Below are 14,455 nucleotides of genomic sequence, written 5' to 3' on the forward strand. Positions count from 1 at the left end.
TCCCTGAACGCAGCACAGCCTCGTGTTGAATTGTGGGAAGTCGTGCCATCAACAATCATGGCTGACGCGTTTGGAGACGGCCTGTTCAGCGTGTTTGACGATGAACAACAAACCAGTTCCAGCAAAACTCCTCCCGCCTCCGTGGCTCTGGATCCAGGGTAAAGTCTTTTTGGTGTCTGCGGTGTTACGTTTGTTTTAAAACGCGGAGCTTCGATTGTACACGAGACGTAAAACGAAGCATCATGTGCGCTCGTGACAGTGAAACAGTCCGCTAGCAGCGCTAGCTTGGGTTAGCATAAAGCAGATAAAGTGCCGGTTTGTGCTGATAAGCCCCAATTCAAAACGTCTTTTATGAGTTTTTATCAAATAATTACCTAATTTCCTTGAAACGTGACATAGAACCGCAATTACAACGTATATAGTTGACTTTTTAATATTATTTTTACAATGATTTGTATGTTCGGCAGTCTGTAATATGTGTAAAAATGAAATTTTAATAGTTACTCGGCAGATAAAGTTAGTGGATTATAAAGTACAACATTTGTTTTGAAATGTTTTGAAGTATAATTATGAAGTAGTAGAAGAATATTTGAGAGTACAGTGCTTGAGGAAATATTATTTTACTTTCCATCACTGCTTCTATGAAACAGTGAATTTCGAAGTGGTGTGTATCATTCCTGTGTATTTTTAGATTTAGTTAACAGAATCTTTCTCTGCTACAGGAAATCAGGAGGTAAAAATGGCACCGACAAGGATGCTGGATCCGCTGTCCCGGTCAAGAGGGAGGCGGACAGTGACGGTGGAGAGGAGGTGGTATTCGTGAAGAAACCTCGAAACGAGGCAGCCTCTGCTAATGACCTGAAGTGAGTTGAGTTACAGTTAATCACAGTAGGCTCGTGGAGGAGAATGTGCTTTAAAGTTGTGTAGGTAACATTGTGCTTTGTTTTCTTTAGTCTTGCAGAGTTTATGCCTCAAGTGAAGGTGGAGCAAGTTGAAACTGTGGAAGGATGCTCACATGAGGTAAAGGAGGCAAATCCCAGGCTCTGTTCAGACCCGATCCTAACATCCATCCCGAGAGATCCAATCACAAGTGGTCAGCTCTAAGTTGGTCTGTTCCCATCAGGCATTGAAATGCGTCCAGAATGTTTCCTGTGACTGTCACTCCCCTGTAAATAACCATGTACGTCATTTCTGTTTCGCAAAGACCAAATTACGTTGTAACCGCATTTGCGTTCGCATAGCAAAAATAATGTCGTCTTGGATCTCTAGATGTATTGAGGACACGTTTGGCGCTAGTGATTGAATCTCTCAGAATTGATGTTGATACGAGGTCTGAAAAAGATCCAAAGGAACTGTTTCTCTTATGCAAAACTTTATTTACCGAACATATTTCTTCAACAGGTGGCTCTGCCTGCCAGTGATGAATATAAACCACTGAAAGGTCGAGTGGGGAAAGCAGCCAAGGTTTGTCAATATTCTACCTGTGTGATTACCTTAGTTTGTTCCAAATGCAAATTGTGTTAATGTCTTTTTGTTTTTATTTGTTCATCCCTTATGTTGTTGTTTGTTGTTCTTGCAGGAGTACCCTTTTATTCTTGACCCGTTCCAGCGCGAGGCCATCTTATGTATTGACAACAATGAGTCTGTGCTTGTGTCTGCACACACCTCCGCTGGCAAGACTGTCTGTGCTGAGTGAGTATTCTCAATTAACTATAAGTTAAACAATCAACTATTTAAAGAATATAGGAGACACCTGATTGGGCTGAAAATGAATATGTTACAGTAATGATTAACTTGCAACACTACTTTTTATATGTGAGGGTGCCGAACCTAAAAATACAGTGGAAACCGGATATAGAGATATGGATCCAAAAGCTTGGGATCAGTCCTATACAAATGCTGTTTAAATAATCCGTTAATAGCAATAAAGTAGTCCGCTCATGGTGTTCATTTTGGGTCTTTTCATACATGAAAACGAATAGAAAAAAACAAAAAAGTATGTAGTTTCATTTTATTTTTAAAATTATACTTGGTCTGCTTCCGCTGCTTGCTAGGACCCAAGGCCTGGGATTCCCACCTATTGAAAACACAGGAACAAGGAAGTCATTTTCTTTCAGTGAAAAATGTGATCTCATTGAAGCGTATGACAAACTGCCGAGAGCGAGCCAACGAGATGCAGCAGAGAAGCTTGGTGTTCCTCAGGCCACCTTGTGTAGAATACTTAAACACAGAGAAACAATCATCGCTGCTGGCAAGGGAGAGAGAAAACGACTCCGCACTGGGAAAGCACCTTTGGTAGAAGCCGCCCTCGTTAAGTGGATCGATAATGCCCGATCATGTAATACCCCCTTGAGTGGGGCTTTGGTGATGGAGAAGGCTGGAGAATTGGCAGCAAAATTAGGAGAGAACAATTTCAAAGTTTCCATCGGCTGGTTTCAGCGGTTTAAAAGGAGGGAGAACATCTTCTTGCATGGGGAGGCTGCTGAGGCTGACATTGTGTCACATGACCAATGGCTGGAGGAGCAGTGGGCACAGTTGAGACAAGAATACCCAGAGCATAGCATCTGGAATGCTAATGAGACCAAAATTTACTTTCGAACACTACCTGACAGCACCCGGACCTTAACATGTGACAATAAAAGAGGAGGAGGGAAGAAATCTAAGGAAAGGATCACCGCTCTGTTCGCCTGCTCTGCTGCCGGGGAAAAAAAGGAACTTTTTGTCATTGGCAAGAGTCATAACCCCAGGTGCTTCAAAAATGTGCACACACTGCCTGTCCCATATGCAGCAAATGCATCAACCTGGATGACTAGGGCTCTCTTTGAAGAGTGGTTGATAGAGTGGGATCGCAAATTGGGCCATGAGAGGAAGAAGATTCTCCTGCTTGTGGACAACTGTACAGCCCATGATGTTAAAAACACAACACTGAGAAACATCCGACTTGAGTTCCTTCCAAAGAACGCAACCTCCATTCTCCAGCCCTGTGACCAGGGGATCATCAGAACAGCTAAAGCTTACTTTAGAAAAGAGATGGCCCGCAGTGTGCTGCGCCAAACTGATGAGGGGAGCAGAGTTACTGCTGTAGACATCGCCAAAAGAATCAGCCTCCTGGATGCTGTTCTCATGCTAAGGGATGCTTGGGCTGATGTGGAAGCCTCCACAATAAGAAATTGCTGGAGGAAAGGAGGTCTTGTCATTTCCCCAGTGGAGGAACTGACAGCTATTGATCCACCTGCTGAGATGAGCACTGCAGAGTTTGAACAGTGGATTGCAACGGATGACAGCGTCTCTTTGTTAGAGCCTTTTACGGATGAGGACAACGTCACGGAGGAGAGCGAGCACTTTGGTGTGGATACCGATGCTGTCAGCAGCAAGGAATCAGAGGAGGATGAAGATAAGACCCCTGTGCCATCCCTGGCTGAGATGAGAAATGCAATCCACATTTTAAGGACTGGTCTGCTGCATGTGGGTTTTAACAACTTTGACCTTCTGCATCATTTTACAAAAGAAGTGGATTTGGTTTTGGACAAAACCACAATCCAGGAATCATTGGACAAGTTTGTGGAATGACTTGTTTCCATGTGTAACATGAGCCGACTAAACACAGGGGATCTCATCTTTTGTTGCAGTTTATATTTTTTGACAAAGTAAAGAATGTTTTATGAACACATTTCTGTTAAAAGTCAATCACTAAATCTGATTGTCCAGTTTGGACTACTTCAAAAAACACGGTGGCCTCAGTAGAGAGGACATGCTCCCTATGTAAATATAAAGTATCTAAATATAAAGGGCCCATTCTAGGGTCAAGAAGTGAGGGATTCCTCTCCCAGGATGGACAGAAGTACAATAGATACCGTGTAGAGCTGAACAAATCAACACAATTACAATATTTATCACATAGATTAGAAGAAAGGTTTTGTCAATGTTTTAAAGTATTAATACATAAGAAAGAAATTTATTTAAACACTTGAAATAACACTAACAGTCTACAATACCTTTTTAAAATCATGCTGTAGTATGTTTTCAAACATAACCCAATACAATTCAGTAGATAGTGAAGCTGTTCATGACATTTCATACTCTTTTGATGTCATAAATATGTATGAATATCAAAGACACTGATCTGCATGAGAAATAAAGTCACATTTAAAGAATGTGTGATAGTAATTGTCTGGTTTTCTGGTTGTCATGTGACCATGCGTTCCTTTGAATGCAATATATCAGATATGCCCAAAGGGAATATCAGTACATCTGGCAAAAACATTCACTTGGACTAAAGGATGACCTGAAAAGAATTTGGTGGCCAAAGGTCGAGGTCACTGTGATCTCACAAATCACAGATTTTCTCACAGTTCTCTGGAACGCCTTGTGGGGATTTCTTTCAACAATTGGCACAAATGTTCACTTGAATTAAAATTTTGTAGTCAAAGGCCAAAGTTAAGGTCACGGTGGCCGCATAAGCATTAACAGCTAAAGGGAAAAAGTTGCACAAAAGTTCACTTGGCCTCAAAGATCAAGTGATTCATTTTGGTGCTTGAGGGTCAACGGTCAAGGTCACAGTGACTCCACATTCCTGTTGTAGGAAGCTGTGATCCTCAAAAGTTCATTAACAAGCTAATATTTCTGTCAGATTTACTCGAAACTCTTCAACTTTGAAAAAGTTTGTCTGATATATGAATTAACCTGGTTTATCTCTGCCTTGTAGATATGCCATAGCTCTGGCCCTCAGAGAGAAGCAGAGAGTGATCTTCACCAGCCCCATCAAGGCTCTTTCTAACCAGAAATACAGAGAGATGTATGAGGAGTTTCAGGACGTGGGACTGATGACTGGTGACGTCACCATCAACCCCACAGCCTCCTGCCTTGTCATGACAACAGAGGTGGGTCACATTGTAAAAGAGACGAGGCATCATTAGATTTGTCAGATATCAGCATTAACGTATGTTCTCACAGATTCTGAGGAGCATGTTGTACCGAGGCTCAGAGATCATGAGGGAAGTGGGGTGGGTCGTCTTTGATGAGATCCATTACATGAGAGATGCAGGTGTGTACATACTGTAATACAAACAGCACAGACAAACTAATGACCAGCTCCCACTGCAAAGTAAAGTGACTCTACTGGACATTTCAGAGCGTGGTGTGGTGTGGGAGGAGACCATCATCCTTCTTCCTGACAATGTGCATTATGTGTTCTTGTCGGCCACCATCCCCAATGCCAGACAGTTCGCTGAGTGGATTTGTCACCTACATAAGCAGGTGAGATGCACCAAGTAATGAAACGATGCTGTTGATGATTTTAACAGTCTAATGAAGTGGTTTACACCGAAGGAGAGATGTGAGGCAAAGATGCTGTGTGAGGTGAAAGAGACAGGCTCATGTGGGTGTTAGTTAACAGCTAGTACTCAGAGAAACTGCCCACGTCGATAAATGGGCCAAACTACAATAACTGAGTCATAATTCATTTAAGTCATATACACACATCCTCAAGATACACATGTTTTTAGTTTCAGTTTCAGGATAATGTCATGTCGAATATCCGTCATCAATAAACGTATATGCATATTCTCTAAAATCATAGAAACAAGATCTTCATTTGTGCCAATTAGCCAAATTATAAACAAAGAGATTGCATAATAAATAGAATCTAGCACAGTAGACTTACAATTGTGCACATTTGCCTACATGAACACAAATAAAAGACAATTATCTTGCCTTCTTTACATGGCTTCATTTTTATTATTATTATTTTTACTCAACTAACAATGTCTTTCTGCCTCATGTCTCCTAGCCATGCCATGTGGTGTATACAGACTATCGTCCCACTCCACTGCAACATTACATCTTTCCAGCAGGGGGTGACGGTCTCCACCTGGTGGTTGATGAGAATGTAAGTACATCCATGGACTGGAGTTACATGGAGAGTTGGCCAATTAGTGATAAATGAGTCCTGCAGAATTCCGACTGTATGTGTCTGTTTCCGTCTCCTGACTTTTGAATGCATTATTTGGCATAGGTCTTCTCTAATATCTGCATATTTTCTTCAGGGAGACTTCAGAGAGGACAACTTCAACACAGCTATGCAAGTGCTGAGAGACGCAGGGGATTCTGGAAGCAGCAGCGGAGGCAAGTGGGACCCGAGAGGACGAAAAGGAGGCACTAAAGGTGTGTGTTTGTCGGTATTCCATGTTATAAACCTGCAAGTGTTGTTGGTCGATTAATTAACAATTGTGCACTTTCCGTAGGTCCATCCAGTGTTTTCAAGATAGTGAAGATGATCATGGAGAGGAACTTCCAGCCCGTCATCATTTTCAGCTTCAGCAAGAAAGAGTGTGAGGCGTACGCTCTGCAGGTGGCCAAACTGGACTTTAATAGAGGTAAGTGCACACGTGCTGCGCTTCAGCAACAGATTTGCTCTTATCTTAACATGTATGAGTGTGTGCACGTGTGTATGTGTGTGTGTGTGTGTAAGTAATTATTTCCTCTACAAACTTGTACTCGGTCTGACCTTTTGAGATCTGCAACATGAGCAGTAATTCAGAAGCCCGAGCACCACTGACATTGTTATCACTGAGTCTTTTTCCTTCACTTAAGTTTAAGTTGGCTTATTCAACAGACCTGGAGAATTTGAATGCATAGCACAAGGTTTACGTCAGACCCTTGAAACGGTAGATTCATGGCAGCTGACGTGTTCTTGGCATTTGTGATCACTTTCTTTTCTTTTTGTTTTCACTCAGCTGAATGAGGTCAAATATAGTCCAGTAGATTTGACTTGGTGGAAAGCAAAACTCTCTGTGTTTACAAAGCATAAATCCCAGTGGCCTAACTGTGATAAAGATAAAACATTTTCCAGTCTTGTGCTGTCTACTTTGAATCACAGCCTACATTTTGTGTGCTTCATAATCCAGTGATATTTTCCACTCACAGGCATGTCTGTTATTCCAGTAATTAAAAATCCATGCTTATTCAGCCAGTAGTAAAAGCTCTGTCAGCTTGACATCATGAATCTCTTCTCAGCTAAATTATAGTGCTTTACTGTGAGCTGTGTTTTCTCTGCATTTTCCATTTGTCAGCTGTAATGTAACACTGTCAGCACATTAAAACAATGAGCATATTTTTGGCTAGTTTCAGAGTTCTTTACACATTGCATCACCAAAACAAATACATTTTTGTGATAAATTGCTGAGGCATTTGTGTAGGGAGTTGAAATTAGGCAAGCGAAACCACTCACCAAAATACGAAATACTTGGCGAGTCAAAGTGAATGAAGCCTCCCCACTGAGTGAATATGGCTTATTGAGGACCAGCTGTGCACAGCTGCTGTTTGCTTCAGTGTGCAAGTGAAGTTGCTTCATGAGGACAAGTCTCTGCTCTATGGGGATAGAACCAGTCGCAGATGGAGCTTGGTTCATGTTCATCTGCTGCAGGCTTTTATTTTTTGGTGAAATACAACAAGCTTAATGCTAATGAAGTCTTACTTCCATGATACATGATAAATGTCTTATAAACAAGAAGGTTTGTTTTAATGCTGAGCTCTTCCAACCCTGGAGGCCTCTCTTCTGTCAACACTGCCAATGTCTTTTTTTTTTCATCAATCCTGCAAAAAACAAATGGGAATATTCAGCCAAACATAATCTCTCCTTTCCAGCGGTTTCATGTGTTTTGAAATTCTTTCTTAAACAAAGAAGGTTTCTTAGAAAATGAGGCCACTAGCATCCAGTAATAACGGTCAAATAATTTCATTTGATTGCAGAAAATGTTGAATCGAGAAAAAATATTATATTCCCAAAACTCAAATTATTCCATTTACTTTATGTTTGTTTAAACAACAAAGAAGCTGTCATGTGGGATAATGTTCTGTTTCCTGGCTACAAATTGTGTAGCAAATTCTCTGAATGACCCACGGTGCAATCTAACCATTTGCATTTTAAAAAATCACTTTCAAAACGTTTTCTTTCTTTTCATTTGCCAATGAAACTGTTTTCAGTCATGCACTTGAAGTCTTGTCTTCATCTGACCCGAAACACTGGTGTTGATGTGCTGTTAACAAAAATATTATGCTATCACCCAAGCACCACCCTTTGCCTAACAGCTCCGGAGATTTGTCTGTTGTTCTTAAGTGTCTGACTTGGACAATCTCCTGCTTCCATTTTCATATGTAAATACAGGCTCTGGAAAATGTCTATACCCATTTTTTGCATAGTTTCTGCAATTCATGTAATAAAATGGCTTAGAAACTGAACATGACAGTTACCCAGTGGAGACAGTATCTATAGGCAGGTTGTTGATGTTTTGAGTTCCTCTCTTTGGGAGTTCAGGTGGGTTATGATCCGGGTTCGGGAGCCATGTGGCTCTCCGTCCACCCCCTTTCTCCCTGCTCTACCTTTTCTACATGTGTTTTCTTCTTCCATCCTTATTTTCTTTCTGTGTCTCTTTCTTGAATACTAAAAAGAAGCCCGCCTCTAGATCCCTCTCTGTTGTTAGCTGTGACACATAGTTTCTGGGCAATGTTTGTGGAATGGCAGAGCTGTGCTGGAGTCAGGAAGCGACTGGTGCTGAAACACAAACCAGCTGAATGATTGCAGAACATTAGTGACAAGCAGGCAACTAATGGTAGGGGCTGGGTTTTATGCAAAGACTAAAAAAAGATGCATACCAATGTTCTGTTGTGATGCTGACCTGCAGCGGCAGCAGTTTTTTGTAGTTGTGTTGCGTGAGGTCAGAAAAGTCTTGGTCCAGAGGGAAATATTTGAGCAATTTCTGGTTGCATCACTGATTGAGTTTTGTTCTTAAATTTAGATTTTTCTACCACTTGTCCTTGTAGTTCACTTCAAGCTATACAGTTATTTTTGGATTTTCCTGCTCATGCACCTTGTTAAAGATCTACTCAAAGATTTTCAGTGATGTTCAAGTCAGAAGATGATCTGATTTTAATTAAACTTGGTGGAAGAGTGTAGCATGGGCCGAGGAGAACCCATTAAATTTTGGAGCAGATTCAATAGGAGATGTTTTTTTCACTTTCATATTTAGGTTTTTAAGTCTGTTATAATCGTGCTCTGTGGAATTAATGATGTAAAGTAGAGGCCGAGTCCTGGCTGTGATTTTTTTTTTTCCAGAACCATGGATGTGATGTGTGGTATTGCTTTATTATTAAATGGTTAAAATAAGTCCCACTATTCACAGTTTAACAATCAGACTTTGCGGAAGTCCCAAGTTTCTGACTAACACAAGATTTCCCAGAATGGTCTCTTGAATAAAGACAGACCGGTGACTAAGTTTCCACATGGATAACCAGCAGCAAACAATGTGACGTGATTATCAGGACACTGGTGGCAGAGGTACACTCGTTGCATTCATATTTAGCAGATTAGATGAATTCATTGTTGGTAGGAAATTCTACATAATAAAAACCTGGAGTCAATGCAGCAGCATCACTTGCTTTCTCCGGCCCTGGCTGGTTGAAGTTTTCCTGCAAACAATGTCCTAAAAAAACTCTCCTCATTTGTCCCTTGTGAACTGCCCAACACCCAAAAGTGTGTGTGTGTGTGTGTGTGTGTGTGTGTGTGTGTGTGTGTGTGTGTGTGTGTGTGTGTGTGTGTGTGTGTGTGTGTGTGTGTGTGTGTGTGTGTGTGTGTGTGTGTGTGTGTGTGTGTGTGTGAGAGAGTGTGAGAGCTTGTGCATGTTGAAAGATTTGCACATGTTCAGGATGTAAGAAATTGCTTTGTGCTGATATTTGGAACATTTTCGTAACAGATATGAGAGGATGCTAACATGATTGTTTTGTGAAATAACAGATGATGAGAAACGTCTGGTGGAGGAAGTGTTCAACAACGCTGTGGACTGTCTCTCAGACGAAGACAAGAAACTGCCTCAGGTGAGGAGTCCTGGACTGTCTCACAAATAATAAGATAGTTTTATAAACAATCCAGTTTGTTCTGGCTCCAGTTGTGGAAGCCAGCGCTGTCACCCCGTAAAGCCTCAGGAAAATGGCTCGTATTTTTCTACCAAGAGAAGACAGTTAAACAGCCTGAATGTAAATAGCTGCACACATAATGTCAACACAGGCTTTAAACACTCTGCTCCTGTTATTCAACGCCACTGTGGTGAGTTATGTTATGAAAACAGCCATGTTGAGGTAACCGTGTGTAGATCGCTACATTACAATTATACATACCACTTTCACTATAAGGTTTCAACGCTTTTCCATTCTGTCTCTTCATGTGACGATGGCTATGATCTAAATACCCGTTGAACTTACAATACAAATACTGCAAACAATAAACTACATATCCACGCCTTTGTTCCTCAGGTGGAGCATGTGCTGCCTCTGTTAAAGAGGGGAATAGGTATCCATCATGGAGGCCTGCTGCCCATCCTAAAAGAAACCATAGAGATCCTTTTCTCCGAAGGTCTGATCAAGGTAAGACTGTCTCTGCATCAAGATGTTTTAAAAACATGATTTAACCAGACTGGAGCTGTAGAGCTCATACCTCCACCAAGGCCCAACAGTCCCCTTAAATTCAGTCAAGCTGCACCAAATGGCACTCATAGATAACAGTTCACCAAATATACCAGATTTGTTTTCATCAAGACCCTTGAATTATCCCATGGGAATTTGGTGAGAATATTTTTTTTTTTTTAATTTCGCAAAGTTAAATTAAGTGATTAAAGAACTTCCTGGATCCAGCCCCTGATCGAGGAGCGTGTGTTGACTCAGTACACTTTTTTTTTTTTTCAAGTAACTCACTTGAGCTCAACAGTTTGTGGCATTGAGTAGACGTTGACTAAAAAGTCTTGTGTCAGCAATGTTGTGGTGAGGCCGTGTTGTAGTGGTGGCTTAACATTTGATCCAGTTGTAATAACACTTGAATGACTTAAAGGCTTAATCAGAATTCAAAACACTGGACAATGATTCATAATATTAAAAGGTAGGACTTCTTAATAATGTCAGAGAGTCCCCAGTGACAATTGTGAGTTAAACAGCAGAAATACTCAACTTTTATTACTATAATAATGTAATCTACTATAAATGTGAGCTTGCATGTTTCTGGCCTCTGCAGAGCCATGCAGGATGAAAGCACAAACAATAGTGACCTGTTGAATATCACACTGTTTTAGACAAATTGGCTTTTTTTGAGCCTCAAAGAAACCCACAAAGCCTTTTGGTGAGAACCACTCACTCAACACAAATATAAGTTCTCAAGGCTACTCCACAGGACATCATTTTCAAGCTGTACTGACAGTGATTTAATGAGGAACCTTGTCTTTATGCTTTTTATTCTCATTCCAGGCCCTGTTTGCCACAGAGACGTTTGCCATGGGCATCAACATGCCAGCTCGCACCGTGCTCTTCACCAGTGCACGCAAGTTTGATGGCAAGAATCATCGCTTTGTAAGAGCATTCACGCACACACTGTTATTTTCACATATGTTTTTCTGTGTAGCCAAATCTTCAGCAGGATTTTTGGAGTATTATGAAATTGGTTCTCTTATTTTTCCTCCTCACTCAGTGAGAACAATCTCATACATAGTTGTGTTTTGGTTTATTTACAATGCAGTTACAGTATATTTGAAATGGCAACAACTACCTGATGTCAATTATTGGATCTCTTTGCTCCACTGCTAAACTGAGAGTTTAATACTTTCTACTTATTTGTAACTAGAATGGCCCTCAGTGGAGCACATGCCTCCACCAAGGCCCAACAGTCTTTTTTTCACCAAATTGCACACACCCATAGATATCGCTCCCTGAATTTTCATAACGGGTTATGAATTATTCCCTGGGGAATAAGTGAAAATGTTAAACACTCTGCCTGAAAATGTAACGGTTTTGTCCCTGACCCATAACGTATCCTTCCACCAACTTTCATGAAAATCCGACCAGCAGTTTTTCTAGAATCATGCTTAAAACACAAACCAACCAACTTGGCAGAGGTAATGATTTATTTAACACTGTAACATTAACCCTACATGCAAAATCCACATAAGAACATAATTATTTGCTGTACTGTCGGCAAATAAAAGCAGGAACTGGGCTGAGCCAACATGTTATGCAGACCAGACGTCCATTTTTGGAGACCTGTAATATGCATTTCTGTGCCTTTTTATAGGAAGCTGCAGCTTTTTTAAATAAAAAATAGTTTTTCCTTGTTACTATACCTGCAATGAGTGTGGGTCTTGGTAGTTAAGCCCTCCATAAACAGTACTATCTCTTTAAAACAGCTCCTGCTTATTTGCTGTGAGGAGCTGTCACACACTCCGGTTTTCTCTGAGGCCTTAATATGGTCTTCAAGTCCTGCTGCTCGCATCCCCACATAAACAGCCACGTATCGTCTATAAGAGCCTGTGTCTGTGTGAGCCGTCCCTTAGAAGCACCCTTCATCATCACTTCATACACATGGGGTTCCAGCGAACTCTCGCAGGCACACACACACACACACACACACACACACACACACACACACACACACACACACACACACACACACAGGCTTGAAGAGAATGTGAGCTGGAAACTGCCCTCCAAGAAGTTCATCAGGAACATCTGGTGCCTCTGACAGTGCCAAAGCTCCACGCAGGCACTCGCACACTTCAACACACAGCTCTCATTCCTGAAAACGCACTGTGTTTCAAATCAGGAGCGGGTCCCTCAGCATGCCTGAAATGATAATCAGTCTCAACTCAGAAAGGAATATTATCTCCCTTTTTGCTAAGTTTTTATTGCTGAAAGACCTGAAATAAAGATATATAGTTAAATCAGAGCCATGTGTGATGCAGAGTCGGCCTCAAAGACCTGAGGAAAACTGGTGCAGCCTTTTCCTCAAGAGACCCATCATCTAGAGCTGTGCAAATACTATAAAAACATTTACTTATTCTCATCTATTCTATTATAAATATGTTGTTTTTCCTCCAATTTGTTTTCTTCATCCTTTATCAGTACAACAATTATTTCTATTGCATAGAAAAGTATTATTCACTAACAGATTTCTTTCTTCTTAATATCATGTGTGTTTTCACGTGGCTCAGATCACATCAGGTGAGTACATCCAGATGTCTGGGCGTGCAGGGAGGAGAGGAATGGACGACAGGGGAATTGTTATTTTCATGGCGGATGAGAAGATGAGTCCGACTGTGGGCAAACAGCTGCTCAAGGTACTTTACCGCACACGTTCAGGTTATTTTTCAGAATGCAGCTACTATCACTGTCATCTTTGCACACCTCTTCAGTGCTTTCTACACATTCTGCTATTGCTGGAAATTGTCCAGTGTTTCTCATTAACTGTCTCGAGTGTGGCAACCCAGCTTATTCTTATTTCTCCCACCACAGTTTCTAAATGATATGAATACTTTTCATAATAACATAAGCTGTGTGCAACTATTAGCTCACACAAGCTATGGTCCATCATTTTTACCTTCCATGCTGAGAATCGGACTTCATAGTTTCAGCTGCAGTTGTGTGCCTACCCGAAATGCAGTTCAGTTCTCTGTCACTCGAGAGTTTGTTTTTCACTCTTCAGTCTGGGTACCTTTCACTTGGAATCTGTTGCATCCAAGAGTGACCTTTGTGCGTGTGCCCGCTGCAGCCTAAGGTTGAATGGATACTGTGGGAAACTGAGAACTTTCTTTATCACTTGAGTGGAAATTGTCGGAACTAAATCTTCAAGTCGTTCATCATCAGGTCATTTGTACTTCAACACTTGACTCCGCTCTGTCACAGAGAAGCCAGCGAGCCTTGGTTTATTGTTTTTGATTCGACACATTTATGGCTGCGCTGTTAGGAATATGTAGCTGCATAGATTTATAAAGAAATTGTGTTAATGTAAAACTGTTAGTTGGCGCTATTGTTGAACTCCCAGGGTGTCTTGGAGAAAGATTTTGAACACATATCTGTGGTTCTGGCATCTCATAGGTCACGATTGCAAAATATTCTTCTGAGTTTAATTTGGGGAAAAGTGACTTCAGACTAGATTTAGTCAGACCTCCAACCTTCCTGGCACCGTTACCAAATATTAACAACATTATTAAAACTCATAATGAACCTCAGCTGTATAGTAGAATAAAAGCATTTATTTTTATGTCTGTTTCTTATTTGACTGTTTTTATTGTGCAGGGATCAGCCGACCCATTGAACAGTGCCTTCCACCTGACCTACAACATGGTGCTTAACCTGCTGCGTGTGGAGGAGATCAACCCAGAGTACATGCTGGAGAAGTCTTTCTACCAGTTTCAACACTACAGGGCTTTGCCTGGTGTAGTGGAGAGTAAGCTTTTTATTTCCATATGTAGTTCTGCACACTCTAGACTGGATGAGATAATGATCAAGACAAATTAAACTCAAATCAATCTGTAAAGTACAAAAACAACCACATTGTTCACTGTTATGAATACAAAGTGACATTTTTGCTATGAGTAAGATTATCACCTGCACCTCAGATATTTTCATCAGTAATGACTCTATA

The 14,455-nt window shown here is 41.0% G+C and overlaps 1 protein-coding gene across 1 annotated transcript in view; it reads left to right on the forward strand.

The window, feature by feature from the left end:
- Positions 1-14,455, forward strand: part of mtrex (Mtr4 exosome RNA helicase) — a 22,421-nt gene continuing 7,966 nt past the window's right edge. The window contains exons 1-16 of the mRNA XM_020082046.2: positions 1-158; positions 723-863; positions 954-1,020; positions 1,402-1,464; positions 1,580-1,692; positions 4,706-4,880; positions 4,954-5,044; positions 5,132-5,256; positions 5,789-5,887; positions 6,045-6,162; positions 6,243-6,374; positions 9,791-9,870; positions 10,306-10,416; positions 11,287-11,388; positions 13,023-13,148; positions 14,107-14,257. Of these exons, the coding sequence (XP_019937605.2) occupies positions 58-158; positions 723-863; positions 954-1,020; positions 1,402-1,464; positions 1,580-1,692; positions 4,706-4,880; positions 4,954-5,044; positions 5,132-5,256; positions 5,789-5,887; positions 6,045-6,162; positions 6,243-6,374; positions 9,791-9,870; positions 10,306-10,416; positions 11,287-11,388; positions 13,023-13,148; positions 14,107-14,257 (1,795 nt within the window). The 5' untranslated portion in view covers positions 1-57. The remainder of the gene's footprint in view (positions 159-722; positions 864-953; positions 1,021-1,401; positions 1,465-1,579; positions 1,693-4,705; positions 4,881-4,953; positions 5,045-5,131; positions 5,257-5,788; positions 5,888-6,044; positions 6,163-6,242; positions 6,375-9,790; positions 9,871-10,305; positions 10,417-11,286; positions 11,389-13,022; positions 13,149-14,106; positions 14,258-14,455) is intronic.

This window comes from Paralichthys olivaceus, chromosome 18 (genome assembly GCF_024713975.1).
Source record: "Paralichthys olivaceus isolate ysfri-2021 chromosome 18, ASM2471397v2, whole genome shotgun sequence".
In the NCBI taxonomy this organism is placed as follows: domain Eukaryota; kingdom Metazoa; phylum Chordata; class Actinopteri; order Pleuronectiformes; family Paralichthyidae; genus Paralichthys; species Paralichthys olivaceus.